Below are 25,504 nucleotides of genomic sequence, written 5' to 3' on the forward strand. Positions count from 1 at the left end.
CCCCCTCATGGAGAGCTGCATCAAACCAGTCTCAGGACTGAAGACCACAACAACAACAATAGGCCCCCTGACTCAGCAGCTGTTGTGGCTGAGCACCTGAAGGATAACTTGGAAAATATTTCGAGTGGATTTCCCCACCATGTTATAGTTCTGGGTGGAGATTTTAATTTGCCGGATATAGACTGGGAGACTCAAACGTTCATAACGGCTGGCAGGGATAAAGAATCCAGTGACATTTTTTTAAGAACTACCTTGAGCAGTTAAACAGAGAACCGACTCGTGGCGATAACATATTAGACCTTCTGGTGACAAACAGACCCGAACAATTTGAAACAGTTAACGCAGAACAGGGAATCAGCGATCATAAAGCGGTTACTGCATCGATGATTTCAACCGTAAATAGAAATATTAAAAAAGGTAGGAAGATTTTTCTGTTTAGCAAAAGTGACAAAAAGCAGATTTCAGAGTGCTTGACGGCTCAACACAAAAGTTTTGTCTCAAGTACAGATAGTGTTGAGGATCAGTGGCCAAAGTTCAGAACCATCGTACAATGTGCGATAGATGAGTATGTGCCAAACAAGATCGTAAGAGATGGAAAAGAGCCACCGTGGTACAACAACCGAGTTCGAAAACTGCTGCGGAAGCAAAGGGAACTTCGTAGCAAACATAAACATAGCCAAAGCCTTGCCGACAATCAAAAATTACGCGAAGCAAAATGTAGTGTGAGGAGGGCTATGCGAGAGGCGTTCAATGAATTCGAAAGTAAAGTTCTATGTACTGACTTGGCAGAAAATCCTAAGAAATTTTGGTCTTGTGTCAAAGCGGTAGGTGGATCAGAACAAAATGTCCAGACACTCTGTGACCAAAATGGTACTGAAACAGAGGATGACAGACTAAAGGCCGAAATACTAAATGTCTTTTTCCAAAGCTGTTTCACAGAGGAAGACTGCACTGTAGTTCCTTCTATAGATTGTCGCACAGATGACAAAATGGTAGATATCGAAATAGACGACAGAGGGATAGAGAAACAATTAAAATCACTCAAAAGAGGAAAGGCCGCTGGACCTGATGGGATACCAGTTCGATTTTACACAGAGTACGCGAAGGAACTTGCCCCGCTTCTTGCAGCGGTGTACCGTAGGTCTCTAGAAGGGCGTAGCGTTCCAAAGGATTGGAAAACGGCACATGTCATTCCCGTTTTTAAGAAGGGACGTCGAACGGATGTGCAGAACTATAGACCTATATCTCTAACTCGATCAGTTGTAGAATTTTGGAACACGTATTATGTTCGAGTATAATGACTTTTCTGGAGACTAGAAATCTACTCTGTAGGAATCAGTATGGGTTTCGATAAAGACGATCGTGTGAAACCCAGCTCGCGCTATTCGTCCAAGAGACTCAGAGGGCTATAGACACGGGTCCCCAGGTAGATGCCATGTTTCTTGACTTCCGCAAGGCGTTCGATACAGTTCCCCAAAGTCATTTAATGAACAAAGTAAGAGCATATGGACTATCAGACCAATTGTGTGATTGGATTGAAGAGTTCCTAGATAACAGAACGCACCATGTCATTCTCAATGGAGAGAAGCCTTCCGAAGTAAGAGCATTTCAGGTGTGCCACAGGGGAGTGTCGTAGGACCGACCGTTGCTGTTCACAGTATACATAAATGACTTTGTGGATGACATCGGAAGATCACTGAGGCCTTTGCGAATGATGCTGTGGTATATCGAGAGGTTGTAACAATGGAAAATTGTACTGAAATGCAGGAGGATCTGCAGCGAATCTGGCGGAGCAGGGAATGGCAATTGAATCTCAATGTTGACAAGTGTAAGGTGCTGCGAATACATAGAAAGAAAGATCCCTTATCATTTAGCTACAATATAGCATTTCAGCAACTGGAAGCAGTTAATTCCATAAATTATCTGGGAGTACGCATTAGGAGTGATTTAAAATGGAATGATCATATAAAGTTCATCGTCGGTAAAGCAGATGTCAGACTGAGATTCATTGGAAGAATCCTAAGGAAATGCAATCCGAAAACAAAGGAAGTAGGTTACAGTACGCTTGTTCACCCTTGAATACTGCTCAGCAGTGTGGGATCCGTATCAGATAAGGTTGATAGAAGAGATAGAGAATATCCAACGGAGAGCAGAGCGCTTCGTTACAGGATCATTTAGTAATCGCGAAAGCGTTACGGAGATGATAGATAAACTCCAATGGAAGACTCTGCAGGAGAGACGCTCAGTAGCTCGGTACGGGCTTTTGTTGAAGTTTCGAGAACATATCTTCACCGAGGAGTCAAGCAGTATATTGCTCCCTCCTACGTAAATCTCGCGAAGAGACCATGAGGATAAAATCAAAGAGATTAGTGCCCACACAGAGGCATACCGACAATCCTTCTTTCCACGAACAATACGAGACTGGAATAGAAGGGAGAACCGATAGAGGTACTCAAGGTACCCTCTGCCACACACCGTCAGGTGGCTTGCGGAGTATGCATGTAGATGTACTGGTAGAAGCCGACCTCGGGGCAGATCAGTTTGGATTCCGCAGAAATGTTGGAACACGTGAGGCAATACTGACCCTACGGATTATCTTAGAAGATAGATTAAAGAAAGGCAAACCTACTTTTCTAGCATTTGTAGACTTAGAGAAAGCTTTTGACAATGTTGAACGGAATACTCTCTTTCAAATTCTGAAGGTGACAGGAGTCAAATACAGGGAGCGAAAGGCTATTCACAATTTGTACAGGAACGAGATGGCAGTTATAAGAGTCGAGGGGTATGAAAGGGAAGCACTCGGTGGGAAGGGGGTGAGACAGGGTTGTAGCCGGTCCTCGGTGTTATTGAATTTGTGTATTGAGCAAGCAGTGTAGGAAACAAAAGAAAAGTTCGGAGTAGGAATTAAAATCCATGGAGAAGAAATAAAAACTTTGAGGTTCGCCGATGACATTGTAACTCTGACAGAAAGAGCAAAGGACTTGGAAGAGCAGTTGAACGGAATGAACAGTGTCTTGCAAAGAGGATAGAAGATGAACATTAACAAAAACAAAAAGAGGATAGTGGAATGTAGTCGCATTAAATCAGGTGATGCTGAGGGAATTAGATTACGAAATGAGACACTTAAGGTAGTAGATGAATTTTGCTATTTGGGGAGCAAAATAACTGATGATGGTCTAATTAGAGAGGATATAAAATGTAGACTGGCAATGGCAAGGAAAGCGTTTCTGCCGAAGAGAAATTTGTTTTACATCGAGTATAGATTTAAGTGACATGAAGTCCTTTCTAAAAGTATCTGTATGGAGTACAGCCATGTATGGAAGTAAAACATGGACGATAGATAGTATAGACAGGAAGAGAATAGAAGCCTTCGAAACGTGGTGCTACAGAAGAATGTTGAAAATTTGATGGGTTGATCACGTTATTATTGAGGAAGTTTAGAATAGGGGAGAAGAGGAATTTGTGGCACAACTTGGCTAGAAGAATAGATCGGTTGGTAGCACACGTTCTGAAGCATCAAGAGATCATCAATTTAGTATTGGAGGGAATCGCGGAGGGTAAAAATCGTAGAGTGAGACCAAGGCGTGAATACTCTGAACAGATTCAGAAGGATGCAGGTTGCAATAGTTACTCAGAGATGAAGGAGCTTGCACAGGGTAGGATAGCATGGGGATTTGCATCAAATCGGTCTCTGGAGTAAAGACCATAACAGTAACATCAATAGGGTGCAAGTGCTTCTGAGCGGTGAAAAGGTTACGGCAATGGAGGAATTCCTTGCAGGTCGCATCAAACAAATGAGAAGACTGATTACTCAAAAAACAAGACATAATTATGGGTATTAGTTATTTAAGGCGTTGGACAATTTTTGTGAATCTCTCAGAATGAATTCTTCTCTTCTTTCTCTCTTCATTGTACGATAGGAAGAGTACCGAAATTACGAAGTATAATAAGCACATTTCTTTTATATTCTGCTCTCCAAATTATGGTAAACGTAATATCGAATGAGATAACTGCCGCCGGCCGGAATGGCCGTGCGGTTCTAGGCACTGCAGTCTGGAGCCGGGCGACGGCTACGGTCGTAGGTTCGAATCCTGCCTCGGGCATGGATGTGTGTGATGTCCTTAGGTTAGTTAGGTTTAATTAGTTCTAAGTTCTAGGCCACTGATGACCTCGGAAGTTAAGTCGTATAGTGCTCAGAGCCATTTGATAACTGCCAACACCCACTTCATGAGTAGACACTTGAGGAAACGGTTGGTTATTACGTTAATCAGTGGTGGCTGCCCTCCATAGACCTGTAGCTCTCGGCGTGCTGTGTTCTCTGTTGCTAAGCAACAGCGGCTGCCTGTCGCCGAGAAACGGCGCTTGTGTGTCCCTCCCTGCCTCCGTTCGCAGTCTCCACAGCACGTCAGGTAGGTCTTTTCTGCTACAGGGTTCGAGGTTAAGAAACGCCAAGCTTAACTGTCGGTATCTTTCACGTATTTGGTAACTGAATTAAATAATTAAATGTAAGGCAAGCAGAAGGGTTGCTTGGAATAATAGGTTCCCGGCTGTACGTGAACTGATTTTGTGTTTTCATTCCAGTGACGCTAAAAAACAGTAATACGCATTTTCTATTGATAGATAGGCGCCAAATTTAAAAAAAGGATCTCTGATATATCCTGGAAGAATATGGATGTTTTTCTAAATCAAAACTGGTACATTCACCTGCTGCTCATCGAATTAATTAAAGTCTTTTAGATGAGTTAGACGGTTGCTTGTTTAAGAGACTAACAAGAGGGTCATGAGTCCCTGATGAGTTAGAGCTACATGATCAAGTGAAGAGCGGTATACTGCGAGTCAAGTCCGACCAGTGAGGTAATGAATAAGTGACTATATGTCAAACTAGGTTGTCAACATGGATTTTATATCCAGATAACGTTCCCATATTTTGAGTCATAAATTAAACAGGAAATGTTCATTTCGCGGAATCGAGTACCGTAAAAAAAATTCTATAGCTGGTGCGAAGGCTATAATATTTGTCGTAGAATACTCTAAATTAGAATCTAAAATAAACTTTACCTATGTATCCCAAGTGAAGATACACGCTAACTAATATACAGGGGTTGGACAAAAACATGGAAACAACGCGAGAAAAGCGTGCTTGAACATAATTGCAGATGCTAGGCAAGGCCGCGGGTTCCGCTTTTGTATTTTGTCCACGAACAGCACTTATGCAGTGTCCTCAATACGTCGCAAGTGTTAGTTGGGGGGGCAGAATGGTGTTCTGTGTAGTTCCGAGTGCATTATGTATCAGCTAAGTCAATTCGAACGTGTGCAAATTGTTAGTGCTAGTATCGTAGGTGCTTTCGTAATCAAAATGGGCGAGGTGTTTCGGTGTTTCAAGACGCACCACATCGAAGATTTACAGCGCATACAGGGAAAACGGAAAAACGTGATCCGCTAAGTCACAACGAGGAGGAAACTGCTTATTGAGTGATCGTGACAAACATTCATTGAAGAACTATATATGACGGTAGTATCTGTTCCCGAAAGAACAGTTACCGTGGATGACCATGCAGCTTTGCTAGAAATGAAATGATAATTAAATGGACAACCTAGCTGCAAACAGGCGTTGATGCACTTCATTGGGGACATGTTGAAAATGTGTGCCCCGACCGGGACTCGAACCCGGGCCATGTAAGCAGGAGATCCCGGCTTCGAGTCCCGGTCGGGGCACACATTTTCAACATGTCCCCAATGAAGTGCATCAACGCCTGTTTGCAGCTAGGGTGTCCATTTAATTATCAAGTCATTGAAGAAGATTATGACGGAAAGTAAGGGGTTCAAATAGTTCAAATGGCTCTGAGCACTATGGGACTTAACTTCTAAGGTCATCAGTCCCCTAGAACTTAGAACTACTTAAACCTAACTAACCTAAGGACATCACACACATCCATGCCCGAGGCAGGATTCGAACCTGCGACCGTAGCGGCCACGCGTTTGCAGACTGTAGCGCCTTTAACCGCTTGGCCACACCGGCCGGCAGGAAAATAAGGGGACGACAGCTGAAAAAATTACTGCAGAACTGAATGTCGCCCTTGCTGACACTGTCAGCACCAAAACAACGCGAAGGGAGGTGCATAAGCAGGGAACTGCGGGACAAGCTTTTTAATTGCAAAACCATTCATCACTGATGTAACTGCCTGAGCCGTGGCCCGGCTCGCGTTTGTGCCGTTGACAGGTTGGCGTCGTGTATTCGGGTTGTGACCTCTCGTTTCTTAGCCCGTTCACTGGCGCCACCACGCTTGCTCGCTTTGTCAGTCCATGAGTGGCAGCATCGGCGTTTAGCGATAGCGAGTACTGTGGTACCATCTTTGGAGCGACCTCAAGTATTTCCTGATCGTCATGTGTCGGAGTTCAGTTAAGTTGGGACGGAGCAGCAGTGAGGTCCGCACAGCGCCAGTACTCGCCGGGACAGCTGGCGACACATGCACTGCCCGATGGAACGATGTGGTCGCGGGAGTGCACGACCACGCCGAGGTCCGGATTCAGCGAGTTTAAGTTGAATAGATCGTGATATTCGAGTAGTGCAGCCTTCGCTGGTCTGTGTGTGTGTCCGTCCGTCGAAGTGACCTCATGCCATCAAGCTGTCAGTTGGCGGTTTTACACTCCGACGTTTCCCTTGCCTGACTTGATTGGCAACTACCGATGGTTAGTCGTTCGATCGGTCGTCTCAGTGGACGACGTGTATCTGATATTTCGATTGTTTCTGTGTTCTTAGCGTTCATGTCTACGTGCAATTCATCTTGTTGCTGTATAGTGACTGTTTTAGCATTGTTTGAGTTGTTTGTGGAATTGTCTTTTGCGGTTCCATGTGCATCTAGTCAGATTTCTAATAAGCAGTTTGGTCTTAACCCTGTCTGCGTACTAGAATTTGGTGGAGCCAACTTGTGTAATTAAATGCTTGTCATTTGGCGATGTTAACTGTTATTCTATCGTGGTATTGTTTATCACATCTTAGGTGGATTCTGCGAGTGTGCTGGTCGGCGTTTAAGCTGTCCCTAGTTTGAGCTGCCATCCTGTTAAGTGAGAATAACTCTTGGCTGCCTGTCTCACCAGTTACGCAGCTGTAGGGACTTTCCTCAGGTCGATCCTTGGAGCACTGTCTGTGGATCACTCCCTTCTTCATTCGGTCTGATTGTGTCAATTGCTTAAAAATAATATTTTGTTTAAATTATCCCTATTGCTTGTGGCCTTCATCCGACAAATAATTCTGGATTGTTTCTTAATAAGGCCTTCAGCCGTCAGTGTAGCTTGTATTACAGTCATTTTTTTAAATGATTGTTTTTAAAAAATGATTTCCTTAAATAAAGTGTACGTGTTTACTGAGCAACCAACGGTAACTGAGTAGGGCCACGTCCACACCTTTTCCTGCCTGCCCTAAGTCCCACGTTTCAGTGCCCGTAACAGGAAAACGTGGTGCCGAAACGATAAAACCGGGACTGTGTAGCAAATAAAGAAATCCATTTGGTAGGATGAGTCTTGTTTCACACTGTTTCCAACTTCTGGACGAGTCTATGCTCCAAGAGTGAGGCATGGTGGGCACTCGTTGACGATTAGGAATCTATACCGTGGTGTTTCATGGCCCTCATTATGCAAGGTCACATTACTGCCAAGGATTCGTGACCATTCTGGCTGATCCAGTTCATCCCATTGTACTCTGTCTGTACCCCAGTGGTGGTGCTGTGTTCCAAGACGACAACGCCCCTTCCACGTAGCTCGCACCGTCCAAGGCTGGTTCTGTGAACACGAGGATGAATTGCCCCATCATCCCTGGCCACCACAGTCACCATATCTCGATATTACTGAGATTTTGTGGTTTACTTTGGAGAAAAGGTTCCGTGATCGCTATCCGTCTCTATCATCGCTACCTCAGTTTGCTTTTATTCTGCAGTAAGGACGGTACAAGATTCCCTTGAAAACGATCGTAACTGTATTTATCCACCCCGAGATGACTGGAACCTGTTTCGAATACCAACGTGGTTCCAGTATCGTATTAGGCACGACAATGTTTTTCTATATTTTTGTCCACCTTCTGCACGTACGTATTATGAATAAGTACAACCTGTTCTCGCAAAAAGAAGTTCAACTTATTTTCCGTATGTGAAAGATTCGATTGTCATTAAAAGCTCTCTAGCTGGATTCGAAACCATGATGTAGAGAGAGAAAACTAGAAAACAAGTTTGACGGCAATTAACCAATGCTAGTATCACAAAATAAACTTTAGTTATAAAGTGCAGTCTACGATACACACTACCGAATACACTCTACCTGACAAAACAGGTACACCACCCAGAAGACATTTCGTACTTATACATACATCGGCAGGTACGGAAATGATTTGAGCTGCAATTCTCTCTGACTAGCGGAACGACCAATAGAGTATTTGAGTGTTGATCGTGTTTTTTAATAAGCCTGGTGAGTGATCGTTGTTGAGGACATTGAGATGCCACATACTGCTTTGAGACAGAGTTTGAAACTTCATTGCGGGTCTCCGTTTGCCCAGATGGTCTAAACATGAAATATCAAGGTTTATGGGGCATTTAGTCTGCCACCCGAGAGCAAATAACATTGTCTCTGCAAATTCTGTGTCATCGCATGCCACTGGTCGAACAGTATCAGGTGCCGGACTGGGGATTACCGTCCCATGGGCTGTTTGCTGTTAACACCACAATGTAAACAGCTACGTTTCGCGTGGTGCTGTGACCAGAGAGCATGGACTGCTGATGAATGGCTTCACACTGTGTTTCACGATGAATAGCGGTTTGCACTACCACGGATGGCTATTGTCGGCGAGTATGATGGCGACCTGACTTAATGTTCCGTCCTTCCAATGTTCTGAAGAGGAATAGCAGCGTCACTCCTGTCGTCATGGTATGGGCAGCTATCGGGCTGTAACATTCCCTAGGCAGATCTACCATTCTGTAACATTCCCTAGGCCGATCTACCATTTTGTAACATTCCCTAGGTCGATCTACCGTTTTGTAACATTGCTTAGGTTGATGTACCAACTTGTAACATGCCCTCTGCGGAATGACAAACCCTAACTTGTAACGTACTGGACCCCTTGCACTGTCTAGTACGGTAAGCGGTAGATTTACAAGGGTGCATGGTAGGTCCTGCTTGTGACTTACCTGCGCGGTGGCAATCTAGTCAGCCTCCGCACTTTCTCGACCTGTAATCTTACCTGCCCTTACCTGCAGTTCAGCCGCTCGTACGTTATTTGGCACCCTGTGGATTCTGGACTTAGCAAATACGTAGGACTAAGGTTCTGGAGAGGAATTTCGGTACTACTAAATAATGCAACGCAGCTCCGATAAAAGCAATTATATCCTACAGACACGTTGGCCTCAAAATCTTTTCATACAGTTTATTACAAACAAATTGCAACATCGTAGTTTTCTCGCCAGAATCCAGCCAGATAGCGGTCAGTCGGATATGCCCCTCTAAGTGGGTTTAACACCACTGTCGGATACCGATTGCATTTGATTGTCGCCTCAGTCAGGCTAATCCCAATTGTGATCGTATTAATATAATTCACTCAGCTGTCACGCAGGACTTTTAGTGCACAAGGCCAGGATCTTGTATTACCGGAAGCAAAAAAATGGTGCAAATGGCTCTGAGCACTATGGGACTTAACATCTGTGGTCATCAGTCCCCTAGAACTTAGAACTACTTAAACCTAACTAACCTAAGGACATCACACACATCCATGCCCGAGGCAGGATTCGAACCTGCGACCGTAGCAGTCGCGCGGTTCCGGACTGAGCGCCTTAACCGCGAGACCACCGCGGCCGGCTTACCGGAAGCCACGGAACTCAGTCTTTGCCTACACTTGATACCCCACATAAAAATAAGCATGATCGTAGCCAATAGGTCAAAATGATCACTGGCAGAAAACAAAAACAGAATTGCAACAGCAGGAGCGAACACAGCAACTGACTTACTGTCTTCAATGACTGTTGTGTTGTTGCATGCACTAAGTTTTGCTCAATTAACTGTTTGCGTCTATACCTCAGTATTGTCACATATTAAGATAAACATTCATTCACAATCAAAATAACATCAGCACCAACGCAAACGTTACTTTGTCACGGTCTTATGCAGATTTAGCCAAAAAGCAAAGCTTAGTTGGTAATCAAGCGGAGCGGAAATGCCGGCCATCCGTACTGCTCCCCGATCTAACCGCCAGTCCTCAACATTGGCGAGCTGTGCGCTCCTTCTTCCCCATTAAAACGCTTTTGACGTCAGTCACTGTCTCTGCCCTTAAAACAGACACATTTTACCTTATACGTTCCCGGTTGCTTTCTTCGCAAATACACTTCTGATTTACACTCTTCTGCAAATTTTACTCTGGCCATCTGCTCTAATATACAGTTTTCTCAATCGAACTACTTTTTTACCCTTCGACAGTCTCTGGTCGGACCATTCCTCATCCTCCATCCCCAAGAGGTGTCCGCCTGTGGATGCCGCGTCGTATTTCTAATCTAACCCTGTCTTCTCTGTGTCCTTCCGCCTTCACGTTCTTGTAAGTCACTGTGCTGGCCTACCGCGCCCGACTCGGCTCTTATCGTAACCCTTCGGCACGCTACGTCCGCTCTGGCCGTCCGTCCGTCTGTCTGTCACCCCGCAGCATTCTAATCGGCGCTCGCTTAATTAAAAAGGCTACAACTTTAGTTTCATTGCCCGTACAACAACCGGGTTTCTTTCTGAAGCCATCTTATATTCTTAGCTATCAAATGAAGTTCTTAAAACTATTGCTTATCTGAAGCATGGTCATTCGTGCACAGCACATTGCCACGTTTCAGGGCACCATCATCTAAGACTTGGGTAATAGCTGGCAGTGACTGAGGAGCCTATGACGTCATAATGGCACGTCATGAACATACTCCTTCCTCACGAATTACCTGTCACATGACAGTATCGTGGTGCCAGCTTTGAACAGGAAAATTACCTACTACACATGGCACATGTCTCTATAAATTGACTGCGCGATGTATGGGTACTCCCAGAGCCAGTAAGATCCTCAGATCTGTTCCCGACACAGTATGCGTGGGACTAGCTCGGATGTCACCTCCATTCCAGTACCTGAATGAAGAATATCAAGAATCAGTTAAGATATTTGTGGGCCAAAAGGCGTCAGGAGAAGATTTGGTGGCTTATGAGAGACGTCGCAACAATATCAGTGCATAGATCCAGGCCTGACGAGCAGGTCTGTCCCTGACACAGTATGATGGGACTAGCTCAGATGTCACCTCCATTCCAGTGCCAGAATGAAGAATATCAAGAGTCAGTTCAAATATTTGTGGTCCAAAAGGCCTCAGAAGAAGATATGGTGGCTTATGAGACACATTCCAACGATATCAGTGCATAGATCCAGGACTGAAGAGCAGGTCTGTCCCTGACACAGTATGCATGGGACTAGCTCGGATGTCACCTCCATTCCAGTGCCAGAATGAAGAATATCAAGAGTCAGTTCAAATATTTGTGGTCCAAAAGGCCTCAGAAGATCATATGGTGGCTTTATGAGATACGTCCCAACCATATCAGTGCATAGATCCAGGCCAGACGAGGTGCAACGCCATAGTGTTATGTCGGTTCACACCGCCTGCCAAGTTATTTGTAAATCTGACCCGATTTTGTAATCACTGAAATAAAATTGCTTGTAACTACCACCACTTAAAAAAGAAAAAAAGTCATTCACAGGCCTCGGAATATCGAACGCATGTTCCATAGCTCTATATATTATAAAAATGTATATTTGTATCCATACTAATGTCATAAATGCGAAAGTAAATTTGTTTGTCAAATTTTCATGACTACACTGCTGAATCAGTTCTGATGAAATATTATATGAGGATAACGCGAAGGTAGAACATAGGCTACCAAACAAGGTATGTAGTAAATATTTGACTCAAAGCACGTAGGATAGCAAAGTTTAAAAAGGTTTGAAATTATGTTTACACTTTGTTGGAAGTCACTGAGTGCTCTCATTTTCAAATACTGGATAATTTGTACTCCGTTTTAAGGAAACCTATTTTTCGCGGGTCTCCGTGTGTATGACGTCATATCTCCCAAACTATACGTCGTAAAATTGAAATTAAAAACATAAAAATCCTCGACACAGGAAACCACTAAAAAGTAAAAAAAATAATATGTATTGTCCATTTAAATTTAATATAAGTAATAATATTTTGATCCAAGCGTAGTTGCGCCTGGGGATTATTAAGTAAATAAAAAAAATGTAAGAAGATAAGAACAGCTATCCTTTCTAGAACAGCATACTTTCATTTTTGCTGGGTATAAGCCTCTTGTGTCTGGCGTCATCTCTTCCAGTCCTGCGCGTCCCGCATCCACACCTCGAAATAACTAGTGAAGTTAAAATTACTTTTTATACAAAATATGAAAACCAATCCGTCTTTAATTAGCCTAACATTGTTAAAAAGTCTATTTATTTTATGTCATATTTTTACATTTATGCACGAACTTAGTTTCGCACATTAATCTGTCTTACGAGGTCTACGTTCTGCAACGGTTTGATGACAGCTTGCTAACGCACGCTTCATTAAATCGCGAACGGGCATTCGCGTTAGAGCAGACGTCGTTGACGGTTGTGTCTATATTGTAAATTTTTCGGAGTAAATTAATTAAGTTGTAGATTAAACGTTTAGATATTGTTGTTTTGGTATTTACCTGTGTTGCCTAGGTAGCTTACTTGTATTTAAATTTCTTACTTTATCAATTTGCATTTTTTTTTATTTTATTTACTTAGCCATCCCTCCGACTCGACGACACTTGGATTAAAATATTATTACTTATATTAAACTAAATGGGAAATATATATACATATATATATATTTCTTTTTAGAGTTTTTTGGGTGTAGTTTCTTTCAATTTTTAATTTAAGTTTTATTCCATGCTTTTTAATCTTTTTATTTCACTAGTAGATGCGGCGCGATCGACACTCTGATCGCCACATTCACACAAATATTTATCGGGACGAAACAGGGAACTGCGATGCGAGATCGTGACTCACCGAAATCTGCCTATTCTGACAGTAGATATATATTCATAAATGTTATTACAGTTGCAAGATTTTGGGACTGCAATATCTCACGTACGTTTTCGAGCTTCAACCCGAAATTATTATTCGTAGATTTTTCTTTTGTTGATATTTTGTTTACCTACGCGATTTATTTGTTACTTTTTTTAATTCACACATACATTCATTGTCTATGTTTTAGTATGTATTTAGCTAATTTAGGTAACGTAAGTAATAAGCTGTGGCGATAATTCTAAATCAAGTCGGAAGGAAGTGAACCGCCGTTGCGCTGCATTCCACTAGGCAGTGTAAACTATTAGGGCAAAAATCATTAGATTTAGTGCTGTACTGTAGACCTCAGAAAGAACTACAAAAAAGTCTGCGAGAGCATATTTTTATCTTTTACAGTTGTGTCATAATCACCCTTTTTCTACTTTGTAGGTGCTGAAACGGGCGATTTTAAACGACAAAAATCATCATTGTTGGTCAACCGTAACAGATAAACATATGTTCTCGCGGACTTTTATTTCAATCTCCTTGAGCTCTCGAATCTGGTACTGCTAACTTACGTTGCTCTTATGCACCACGTAGTGTAAACCAAGAGAGCACGTTGGCGGAAAGCATTTTTACTTAATTTAGCTGATGAAATTTAAACGACTGAACAGACTTTCGTGGGACATAGCTAAAAACATTCCCTATTAAACCAGTTTTCATATCAAAGAATGAAAAAGAAACTGCATCAAAATCTGACTTTTCGTTGAGCTACGTAGCGAAACATATACAGGGTCGTCCATTGATAGTGACCGGGCCAAATATCTCACGAAAGAAGCATCAAACCGAAAAACTACAAAGAACGAAACTCGTCTAGTTTGACGGGGGATACAAGATGGCGCTATGGTTGGCCCGATAGATGGCGCTGCCGTAGGTCAAACGGATATCAACTGCGTTTTTTTAAATAGGAACCCCCATTTTTTATTACATATTGGTGTAGTAGGTAAAAAAATATGAATGTTTTAGTTGGACCACTTCTTTCACTTTGTGATAGATGGCGCTGTAATAGTCACAAACGTATAAGTACGTGGTATCACGTAACAGTCCGCCAGTGCGGACGGTATTTGCTTCGTGATACGTTACCCGTGTTAAAATGGACCTTTTACCAATTGCGGAAAAGGGCGATACCGTGTTGATGTATGGCTATTGTGATCAAAATGCCCAACGGGCGTGTGCTATGTATGCTGCTCGTTATCCTGGACGACATCATCCAAGTGTACGGACCGTTCGCCGGATAGTTACGATATTTAAGGAAACAGGAAGTGTTCAGCCACATGTGAAACGTCAACCACGACCTGCAACAAATGATAATGCCCAAGTAGGTGTTTTAGCTGCTATCGCAGCTAATCCGCACATCAGTAGCTGACTAATTGCGCTAGAATCGGGAATCTCAAAAACGTCGGTGTTGAGAATGCTACATCAACATCGATTGCACCTGTACCATATTTCTATGCACAAGGAATTGCATGGCGACGACTTTGAACGTCATGTACAGTTCTGCTACTGGGCACAAGAGAAATTACGGGACGATGACAGAATTTTAGCACGCGTTCTATTTAGCGACGAAGCGTCATTCACCAATAGCGGTAACGTAAACCGGCATAATATGCACTATTGGGCAAGGGAAAATCCACGATGGCTGCGACAAGTGGAATATCAGCGACCTTGGCTGGTTAATGTATGGCATTATGGGAGGAAGGATAATTGGCCCCCATTTTATCGATGGCAATCTAAATGGTGCAATGTATGCTGATTTCCTACTTAATGTTCTACCCATGTTACTACAAGATGTTTTACTGCATGACAGAATGGCGATGTACTTCCAACATGATTGAAGTCCGGCACATAGCTCGCGTGCGGTTGAGGCGGTATTCAACAGCATATTTCATGACAGGTGGATTGGTCGTCGAAGCACAATACCATGGCCCGCAAGTTCACCGGATCTGTCGTCCCCGGATTTCTTTCTGTGGAGAAAGTTGAAGAATATTTGCTGTCGTGATCCACCGACAATGCCTGACAACATGCGTCAGTGCATTGTCAATGCATGTGCGAACATTACGGGAGGCGAACTACTCGCTATTGAGAGAGATGTTACACGTATTGCCAAATGCATTGAGGTTGACGGACATCATTTTGAGCGTTTATTGCATTAATGTGGTATTTACAGATAATCACGCTGTAACAGCATGCGTTCTCAAAAATGACAAGTTCACAAAGATACATGTATCACATTGGAGCAACCGAAATAAAATGTTCAAACGTACCTACGTTCTGTATTTTAATTTAAAAAAACCTTCATGTTACCAACTGTTCGTCTAAAATTGTGATCCATATGTTTGTGACTATTACAGCGCCATCCATAACAAAGCGAAAAAAGTGGTCCAACTAAAACATTCGTATTTCTTTACGTACTACACGAATATGTAATAAAAAATGCGGGTTCCTATTTTAAAAAAACGCAGATGATATCCATTTGACCTATGTCAGCGCCATGTAGCGGGCCAACCATAGCGCCATCTGGTTTCCCCCTTCAAGCTAGACAAGTTTCGTACTTTGTAGTTTTTTCGCTTGACGCTTATTTCGTGAGATATTTGGTCCGGTCACGATCAATGGACCACCCTGTATAGATACACACGTTAAACTTATAACACCCGTCTGTTTGCGTCGGGGGTTAAAAAAGATATAATTTTGCTGGTATATTCGGTGAAATGTGTGGATACTGTCTACAAAATGTGTTACGAATAGAGTTAGTAGTAAAGAAGAAATAAATTGAAACGTGATGCCTGACGTGGCAGTTTCCCTGCATGAGCAGCGAAAATGTAGTGACGCGGTAATTTTTTTTCCTTTCATCTTTTTGCTGTGGATGTCAGCTAAATAAAGTTTAGTAAATGTTTGAAATTGTGTGTTAAGTTTGTTGCAAGTCACTAAGTACTCTCATTCTCAAATTCTGGATGAACAAGTAGCCTGTACATTTACGAGCGGTTAGTTACGTTTCTGTTTGACACCAACCCCTATCCCTTTCATAGGTAGAATGTTCCTACCCCCACTGAGTTTCTTTCCAGATAATGTGTGATATGCATCCCAAGTTTGACTGACGTCGATCCAATGGTTTAAGAGGAAATGTGGAAAACACACACACACACAAAAGTAACTGATGTTAAATAGAGTTTTGTCTGAAATTGCTTTATTTCAGAGTTATGCAGCAGAATAGGGCTCACACATGCAACACAAACAATACAAAATTAATTCTTCTCAGAAAGCAACGGCGCGAAGGGACCCGAAATTAAACACAACTACGAACTGTATATTTCCCTCAGAACTTGTTCAGAAAGATGTCCGTAAAGATAAAGGCAGTGATGGGCTCGACGCCCTACTGCTCCCGGAATGTTGCACGCTTCATTCATCTCAAACCGCACAGCCATTTTCAGTTCGCTGCTGTAGTTGTTCTACATCCTCAGTCGCAACACTATCTACGAGCTCCTTCAGGTGGCCCCAAAGGTAGATATGCAAGAGGTTAAGATCCTGTGATCTGGTGGGCCGAATAACTGGTCCTGCATGACCGATCCACTAACAGAGATAAGCAACAATGAGATACTCTCTTACCTCCCAATTGAAATGAGGGGGAACACCATTGTGCATAAACTGTAAATTGGTTCATGTAGCGAGTGTTCCAAAAATGGTCGATACAGTCTGACAGCCCATGTATCCAAGTTGTTGTCAGGAATAACTTAGAGAAGCACGGGAAAGAAAATTGAGGATGTGTTAGATGACCGTCAGTTTGGCCTTAGAAAAATTAAAGGCACCAGAGAGGCAATACTGACGTTGTGGGTGATAGTGGAAGCAAGACGAAAGAAAATCAAGACACGTCCACAGGATTCGTCGACCTGGAAAAAACGTTCACCAATGTCAAATGGTGCAAGATGTTCGAATTCCTGAGAAAAATAGAGGTAGGCTGCAGGGAAAGACGGGTAATATACAACGAGTAAAAAAGCCAAGAGAGGACAGTAAGAGTGGAAGAATAGAGATCAAAGTGCTCGGATTAAAATATGTGTAAGACAGAGCTGTACTCTTTTCCTCTTTCTGTTCAGTCTATACAGTGAAGAAGCAATGACAGAAATAAAAGAAAGGTTCAAGAATGGAATTAAAAATCGAGGTGAAAGAATATCAATGACAAGATTCGCTGATGACATTGCTGTCCTCGGTGAAAGTGAAGAAGAATTACATGATCTGCTAAATGGAATGAACAGTGTAATGAGTACAGAAACAGCTTGACAGTAAATCGAAGAAAGACAAAAGTAATGAGACGTTGCTGCAATGAGAACTGCGATAAAGTATCATCAGGATTGATGATCTCGAAATATACGAAGTTACGGAATTGTGCTACCTAGACAGAAAAATAACCTATGAGTGGAGGAGGAAGGAGGACATAAAAAGTAGCACTGGCAAAAGCATTAGTATCAAAGATAGACCTTTATTTGAGGAAGAAGTTTTGTGAGAATGTGCGTCTGGAGCACGGCATTGTATGGAATGAAACGTGGACTGTGGGAAAGCCGAACAAGAAGAGAATCGAAGCATTTAAGATGTGGTGCCACAGGTAATGTTGAAAATTAGCTGGACTGATGAGGCAAGGAATGATGAGATCCTCCTAAAAATTGACGAAGAAAGGAATACATGGAAAACATTAACAAGAAGAAGGGGCAGGATAAAAGGACATCCATTAAGACATCAGGGAATAAATTCCATGGTTCTAGAGGGAGCTGAAACAGGATAAAAACTATACAGGAAAACAGAGATTGTAATACATCCTGCAAATAATTGTTGACGTATGTTGCAAGTGCTACTCTGAGATGAAGAGATTGACACAGGAGAGCAAATTGGGTGGAGCCGCGTCAAACTAGTCAGAAAACTGATGACTTAAAAAAAAAAAATAAAAAATTTACCATTTACAGGGCGTTCTCAACACCCACTCCATCCAGCTGAGGCGGATCTAATCGTGGCGCATCAAGGATGCTATATTTCGTGAAAAGCCTGTCCACTGCTGTGAAAGTATGATGGTTTGGTACACCTGCCTAATATCGTGTAGCGCCGCCGCGAGCACGTAGTATTGCCGCAATAGGACGTGGTGTGGACTCGACTAATCTCTGAAGTAGTTCTGGAGGGAACTGACACCATGCATCCTGTAGATCTGTCCATAATTCCGTAAGAGTACGAGAGGGTGGATATCTCTTCTGAACAGCACGTCGCAAGGTATCCTAGATATGCTCAATAATGTTCATGTCTAGGGAGCTTGGTGGCTAGTAGAAGTGTTTCAACTCACTTGAGTGTTCCTGGAGCCACTCTGTAGCAATTTTGGACGTGTGGGGTGTCGCATTGTCCTGTTTTGCCCAAGTCCGTCGGAATTCACAATAGACATAAATGGATGCAGGTTTTCAAACAGGATGCTTACGTACGTGGCACCTGTCAGAGTCGTATCTAGACGTATCAGGAGTCCCATATCACTCCAACTGCACATGCCCCACACCATTACAGAGCCTCCACCAGCTTGAACAGTCCCCTGCTGACATGCAGGGTCCATAGATTCATAAGGTTATCTGCATATCCCTACACGTCATCCGCTCAAAACAATTTGGAACAAGACTCGTCAGGCCAGGCAGCATGTTTCCAGTCATCAAGAGTCCAATGTCGGTGTTGGCGGGCCCAGGCGAGGCGTAAGGCTTTGTGTGGTGCAGCCATCAAGGGTACACGAGTGGACCTCCGGCTCCGAAAGCCCATATCGATGATGTTTCGTTGAATCGTTCGCACGCTGACACTTTTTGAAGGCCTAGCATTGAAATCTGCAGAATTTCTGGAATGGTTGCACTTCTATCACGTGGAACGATTCTCTTCAGTCGTCGTTGGTCCCGTTCTTGCAGGAACTTTTTCCGGCTGCAGCGGAGGTTTGATGTTTTTCCGGATTCCTGACATTCACGGTACATTCGTGTAATTGTCGTACGGGAAAATCCCCACATCACTGCTAGCTCTGACATGATAAAATTAATTGTAAATCCAATGAGTAGTTTTCGTTTGATCGCCGGCCGCTGGTAGCCGTGCGCTTCTAGGCGCTTCAGTCTGGAACCGCGCGACCGCTACGGTCGCAGGTTCGAGTCCTGCCTCGGGCATGGATGTGTGTGATGTCCTTAGGTTAGTTAGGTTTAAGTAGTTCTAAGTTCTAGGGGACTGATGACCTCAAATGTTAAGTCCCATAGTGCTCAGAGCTATTTGAGCCATTTTGTTTGATCGTGGTGGATATTTTTTATTCAGTCAGATAGACGATCCTTTCACCAGGCCCTAATTCTTTCCGATGCTCCGACGACTCTTATATGTGGTGATCTGTATGAAATTCAACCACAGTCCTCCCTTCTAGACAAGGGAAAGTCACAGTATGTCTAATTTGACGATACGAGTAGCGACTGGTGCTGACGTATTGACGAATGCCGTCGTTGTCGCTGTGCCAGAGGGAGAGTTGCCAGATGAGTGAGGGTGTAACGGCAGTCGGCTGTGCCGGCAGGTGTCGCCTGCCGCCCACGCGTCTGAGGAGGGCGACGGTGCGGCGGCGAGATGGTGGGCGACGCGTCGGTGGCGGTGCGGGGGCTCGTGGTGGGCGGCCAGGACGCCGCAGAGAACGAGTTCCCCAGCCAGGTGAGTACAAGGCGGCGGTGGCGCTCCTCCGGCACCACCTGGTGGTCCCCTCTGTAACTACACTGCTGGCCACCAAAACTGCAACACTATGCAGATTATTAGCATTTCAGTGTTACCACATAACATACGATGGCTGATCAACAAATGCGAGACCGCATTTTTCCTGTAGCTACCGTGATAGTTCCCCATCTGCACCACGAATATTCCAAAGTAACGGGTTTCTATGTATAATGTCCATAGGCGGCAGCACTCTCTTATCGGTAGGTTCTTAGTAATGCTCTATTTTGTAGACGCTCTTTGCATTTCGCACACCAAGCAATGGAGGTGACGCGAGAGGAGCAGTACGGCAGAATAAAATTATGTGTTCGTTTAAAACATACGGCCACTGAAACTTACGGAAAGCTGCAGCAAGTGGACGATGACGCTCTACCTCGTGCAACGGTGTTTAGGTGCTTCAAGGTTGTCAAAGAGGCCTACGTGTCTGCTGTGACTGAAGTCAACATCAACAAAAAATGGTTCAAATGGCTCTGAGCACTATGGGACTTAACATCGGAGGTCATCAGTCCCCTAGAACTTAGAACTACTTAATGCTAACTAACCTAAGGACATCACACACATCCGTGCCCGAGACAGGATTCGAACCTGCGACCGTAGCGGTCACGCGGTTCCAGACTGAAGCGCCTAAAACCGCTCGGCCACCAACATCAACACAGCTGCTGTGATTGACCGTGATGATCAGAGGATAACATTACGTAACCTCAGTGAAGTGTCGAGAATTTTATGTGGCTGTGCATTTACAATTACACATGATCATCTCCATATGATCCATATTTGTGGCCATTGAGTAACGTGTCTGTGGCGAATGGAGACAAGCCGTGAGGTGCTACATATCTTTGCTGATGGAGGGGATACGCTTTTGGGATCAGTTATTACCTACGATGAGTGATGGCTGTAGTATTACGATCCTCAAGAAAAACGAGCCAGAACACTGTGGAAATCGCCATGTTCCTCAACACCAAAAAAGGTGAAAGTTGTTTCATCTGCAGGGAAAGTGACGGTGATCAAAGTTTCTGACCGTCATAGAATGATCTATCAGCATGCAGTTCCCCCTCATACTACCATTACAACAGCATACTACACGTCAGCATTGGTTAAACTGTGGAAGCAAATTGCAATTAAACGATCAGAACTTACCCAAACTGGGTGGCGACTTTCTCATGACAATGCGCGGTCTCACGTGGCAAATCAAGTCGTGCTCTTTTTCACTTAATTCAACATTGCAGTGAAATGGAATACAAAAATCTGTGAAAAAATCAGTCTCAGCTTTGTTGTAGATATGAGTAATGTCGTCTGTTTCTGTCTACAGGGAAACATTACGCAGCCAGTCTCTCATTCTGAAGTCTCATGTGAATGTTTGTGTTGTATGTAAGAAACTGCAATATGGCAGCCCACCTGCTCTTCAGCTTAGACTAATGTTTTCACAGTCTCTTCGCACACACATTCTTTCATGACAAAAAACACCACAATGCTTACAGAGACAATGTTGATGCTGCTGCTGCTGATTTTCGATTTATGGAGACTAAATATCTAAGGTCACCACTCTCCCATTCACCCTCAGGGTCGCACACAGTGAACCCGATTTGGTTGCATCTAGAGTGCATTCTAAGTGCACGTGTGAGAGAGTTTTTCTAAATGCTTAGCTTGTATCTGAGGCGGGTGTGGATACCAGTCTGGTATCACCCAATGAGAAGTGAGAAATCATCTAGAAACCACCTGCCGTTTGGACGGCACACCGGCCTTCATTGTTAATCCACCGGGCGCTCCTACCCATCGCCGAAACGTGCCCTTTAACGCGAACAGCTACCCGTGTGGGCGAGTCTCGACGATAAACTGCATGGGGGCTTAATTAAAAAGAGAAGACTAATATTAATGAATAAATGCAGTAATTTTACTAGCTGTGTGACCGGTTACGAAGTCTTGTAACCGGTTGGCCCTGACTATTATTAGCACGCAATCTGACTACATAAAATAAAAATAAAGAATGGCAAAGAATTTTCATTTACACAACTGATTAATTAAGTCCCCTGCAGCTATAGAAGCTACGAAACGACAAAGCACAAGTGTAACTGTTCTGTGTGTGGTAGTGTGACTCAACGTATATGTATCTGGCTCGGTTCTTTCTCAATACGACAAAATATTTTAAACACAATTTACAATGAACTAATTGAAAAACGAGAAATACTATAATTGCACATAGAAACCAGAACTACAAGTCTAACAAATGAACACGAGCCACTTGCTTCGTTGACTGTACCTGTAAAACGGTTCAAATGGTTCTGAGCACTATGGGACTTAACTTCTGAGGTCATCAGTCCCCTAGAACTAAGAACTACTTAAACCTAACTAACCTAAGGACATCACACACATCCATTCCCGAGGCAGGATTCGAACCTGCGACCGCAGCGGTAGCAGACTGTAGCGCCTCGACCCGCTGTACCTGTAAGCAAGAGGGTTTGTTATTAAAGAAAACTGTAATACCTTTTTACCTCATTATATATTGACGAAAATATTCCATTACACCAGCATCATAAATCAAAAGCCCATCTCCTTTCTCAAATATATTCTGACAATTGCATCTTCTTCCATCTATACATTACACCAACCGAACAGTACAACATTTCAGTCAACACTCAGATCGTCTACTCTCTCGCCCAACAGAACGACGACTGCTCTCGACATCCTCTGAACTACTACTGCGCCAGTGGAGGCAGCGGAATAATAATCTATGGTGCAATCGCTGGCGCTTTGACTCAGTGTAGCCACCTTTCAAAACATAGATGTAAATCGTATACTACTACTGCCTCGTACGTCACACAAAAGGGCATAAAAAGGCTCAAGGGAAAAAAGGAATAATCAAGTTAATACTATGCAAATCACCCACACATTTAGTTCATGACACAACAGATAGTAGTATTGATATGTACTGAGATATCCTAAACATTAGGCAAAAAATTAATGAATACGGCAGAGGGTCCAAAACTGATTATATTAAAACAAGGATCCAATTATCGGAAATAATTTCTCATGTGATATATGGACTCTGGAAAAACGTCTATTTACTTTTAGTGCGTCTTTTATTAGAGTCTAGCCAGTCAGTTAGACATGGTATTTTATCATTTTCATGTGACATCTTATAACTTTTCTACTCGAACCCATGCCTACAGGATGTGATCTGTGGCGTATGTGTTTTATTTAATCCTGATTTTCCCTTATGATCAACAGCCTCTGTGTCATGAACACTCCAATGAAATCCATTCTCTTAAGCTGGCCGTGGGCTAGGGCGAAATTTCTGCCCTCTTCAAAGTTAGAAATCCAGGGCTGAACCATTGGAAAGCACAGGACAATATCAGCGGGAGGAATCGAAGAACACGGAGAGAAATGGTCGCAGGGGACACCAGCCCAGTCTTGGCGTATATGACTTGGGGCACGTATGTGGAACGATGATTCCCTGCAAATTGGTGGGCGTGTGTTTCCATTGGTTACCGGAACTTCGTGGTAGAAGTTTCGAGATCTTCCGAGAGAGTCTGTCCATTAAAATGGGTGGACAAGGAATCCACAAGACGCGCTTTGGACGCGAGCCGATTGGGCTTGTGTTGCGACCGAAAGCTAGAGCTGTGATTGGCCAAAAGATGCGCCAAAAAAGTGGGTCCTCTCTCGGGTGTAGAGGAGCGAACGGGAAGTTGAAGGCTGGACGTGATACAGGCTGGATGTGTTGGAGATGGTGTTGGCCGATGGGGACACGAGACGCAGTGCAACTGCTTGCTGGCGTACTGTTAGTTATGTCGCGATAGGGCTTGTCAGTACCAACAACTCTTTGTATCACTAGTTTACCGTCAGATCACTCCATACTTCGAAACAGAAAAACGTAGATGGCGCCTCATAATTTGAAGAAACGAGCTATATGAAGTAGGTGTTTATGAATTAGTTACGTTCCAGTGTAAACTGTTACCTGCATGGTCAGTGGTGGCGTTACTTTGGCAAAAACACACAGCCCTATGCAACGTGCCTTCAGTACAACCTAGTATGTTTTATAGTTCACGACTGGATGTTGAAAATACAGATTTACTCGTTACAGGGTACTTTAGACATGCACTCACTGTGTGTTGCAGCAGAATATAGTGCCCACAGAGAGAAACGAACGTATAGAGCAAATAAGCTTAAGTGGTTACTTATTTACGCATCCCATAGATCATTTAAACGAGTCCTTTATTAAATGATATGGAATGAGTCCATTTACAGCCTATGTACTCATAATTAGTATTATTTGTTAGTTCTACTCATATATCTACATTTAAAAGTTAGTTTTCTTACAAACTAAATGTTTTTAAATAAAAATTCGTACATGGAATGGAAGGAACTGTATAGGAGAAAATATTTTAGGTATAGTTAAAATATGTTTTGCTACCTGCCAGGAATTTAGGGTATGGGGCAAATGATCAAGGATTTTGTTGCTGCATATTGAACTCTTTTCTTAGCCACTGACAGCTTTAATAATGGATAGTAAAAGTCATTTTTCCACTACTGTCGTAGGTGTGTACATTCACAGTCACCTCAAATTGTGATGGATTATTTATGACGAAATTCACTAGCGAAAATATGTACTGTGATGGTGCAGTTAAAATGGCTTACTCCTAGAAAACCAATGTGGGTGAACATCACATATGATAGTTACTGCTCCCTTTTGCGCAATCAATACTGCTTTCCTAAGTGATAAGTTACCCTAGAAAATTATTACATAATACATTATTCATGGAAATATGCAATATACAGGGTGGTCGGAAAATGTGTGAAATGCTTATAGGGATGTTACAGGGCAGGTTGTACTGAGACATATATGTTAAGAAAGAAATTCGATATGTTGCTCCGTTTCCTAGTTATTTAGCATTGAAGTTAGCCAATCGGGGCGTCGTGCGCTCACATTCAAGCGGCCTGCCAGGGGCGGTGTTGCCCAACGAGTGCTTTGTCTCGTTAGCTGAAATTTGAATTTACTCGCGGGACGATCTGATTGGCTAACTTCAATGCTAAATAGCTCGGGAACGGCGCAACGTATTGAACTTTTTTTGTAACATTCATATCTCAGTACAACCTGCCCTGCAACATCCCTACAAGCGTTTCAGACATTTTCTGACCACACTGTAGGTCGGGCTAGAATTATAGCCAGCAATTATAGAAAGAGGAAAAGTATCGTATTATAATTATTTGACAAGCTCAATAATATGATTCTTCCAGTTCAGTTTTCATCAGCATATACACCCAAAAATTTGGAACATTCTATTCTGTTTAGTGATTCCTGTTCATGTACTACATTAGTTGTTGGTACGACATTATTTGCTCACCAGAACTGAATATAGTGTATTTCCTCAAAACTTGAGCCGAGCTCGTTTTCAGACAATCACTTAAAAACTCTTTGAAAATAGTATTTACGATCTCTTCTGTTGCTTTGTCTCCAGTGCAATTAGCTGATCACAGGAAAAGAGAAAGGACCTCACCCTAATATCCAGGAAAAACCTCTGGGAGCAAAAAATAAACATTCTTTCGCATAGATCTATATACTGGATGATTCAGATGCCCTGCCTATGGGAAGTATGTAATCTGCAATGTCTTCAAAAACCACACGTGAGATTTTTATATTCT

General features: G+C 43.0%; 1 protein-coding gene across 1 annotated transcript in view; it reads left to right on the forward strand.

Moving 5' to 3' along the window:
* Nucleotides 1-19,729: 19,729 nt before the first annotated feature.
* The window catches only part of LOC126176292 (mite allergen Eur m 3-like), a 119,817-nt gene continuing 114,042 nt past the window's right edge, over nucleotides 19,730-25,504 (forward strand). Inside the window, exon 1 of the mRNA XM_049923443.1 lies at nucleotides 19,730-19,810. Coding sequence (XP_049779400.1) covers nucleotides 19,730-19,810 — 81 coding nt within the window. The remainder of the gene's footprint in view (nucleotides 19,811-25,504) is intronic.

This window comes from Schistocerca cancellata, chromosome 3 (assembly GCF_023864275.1).
Source record: "Schistocerca cancellata isolate TAMUIC-IGC-003103 chromosome 3, iqSchCanc2.1, whole genome shotgun sequence".
Lineage (NCBI taxonomy): Eukaryota > Metazoa > Arthropoda > Insecta > Orthoptera > Acrididae > Schistocerca > Schistocerca cancellata.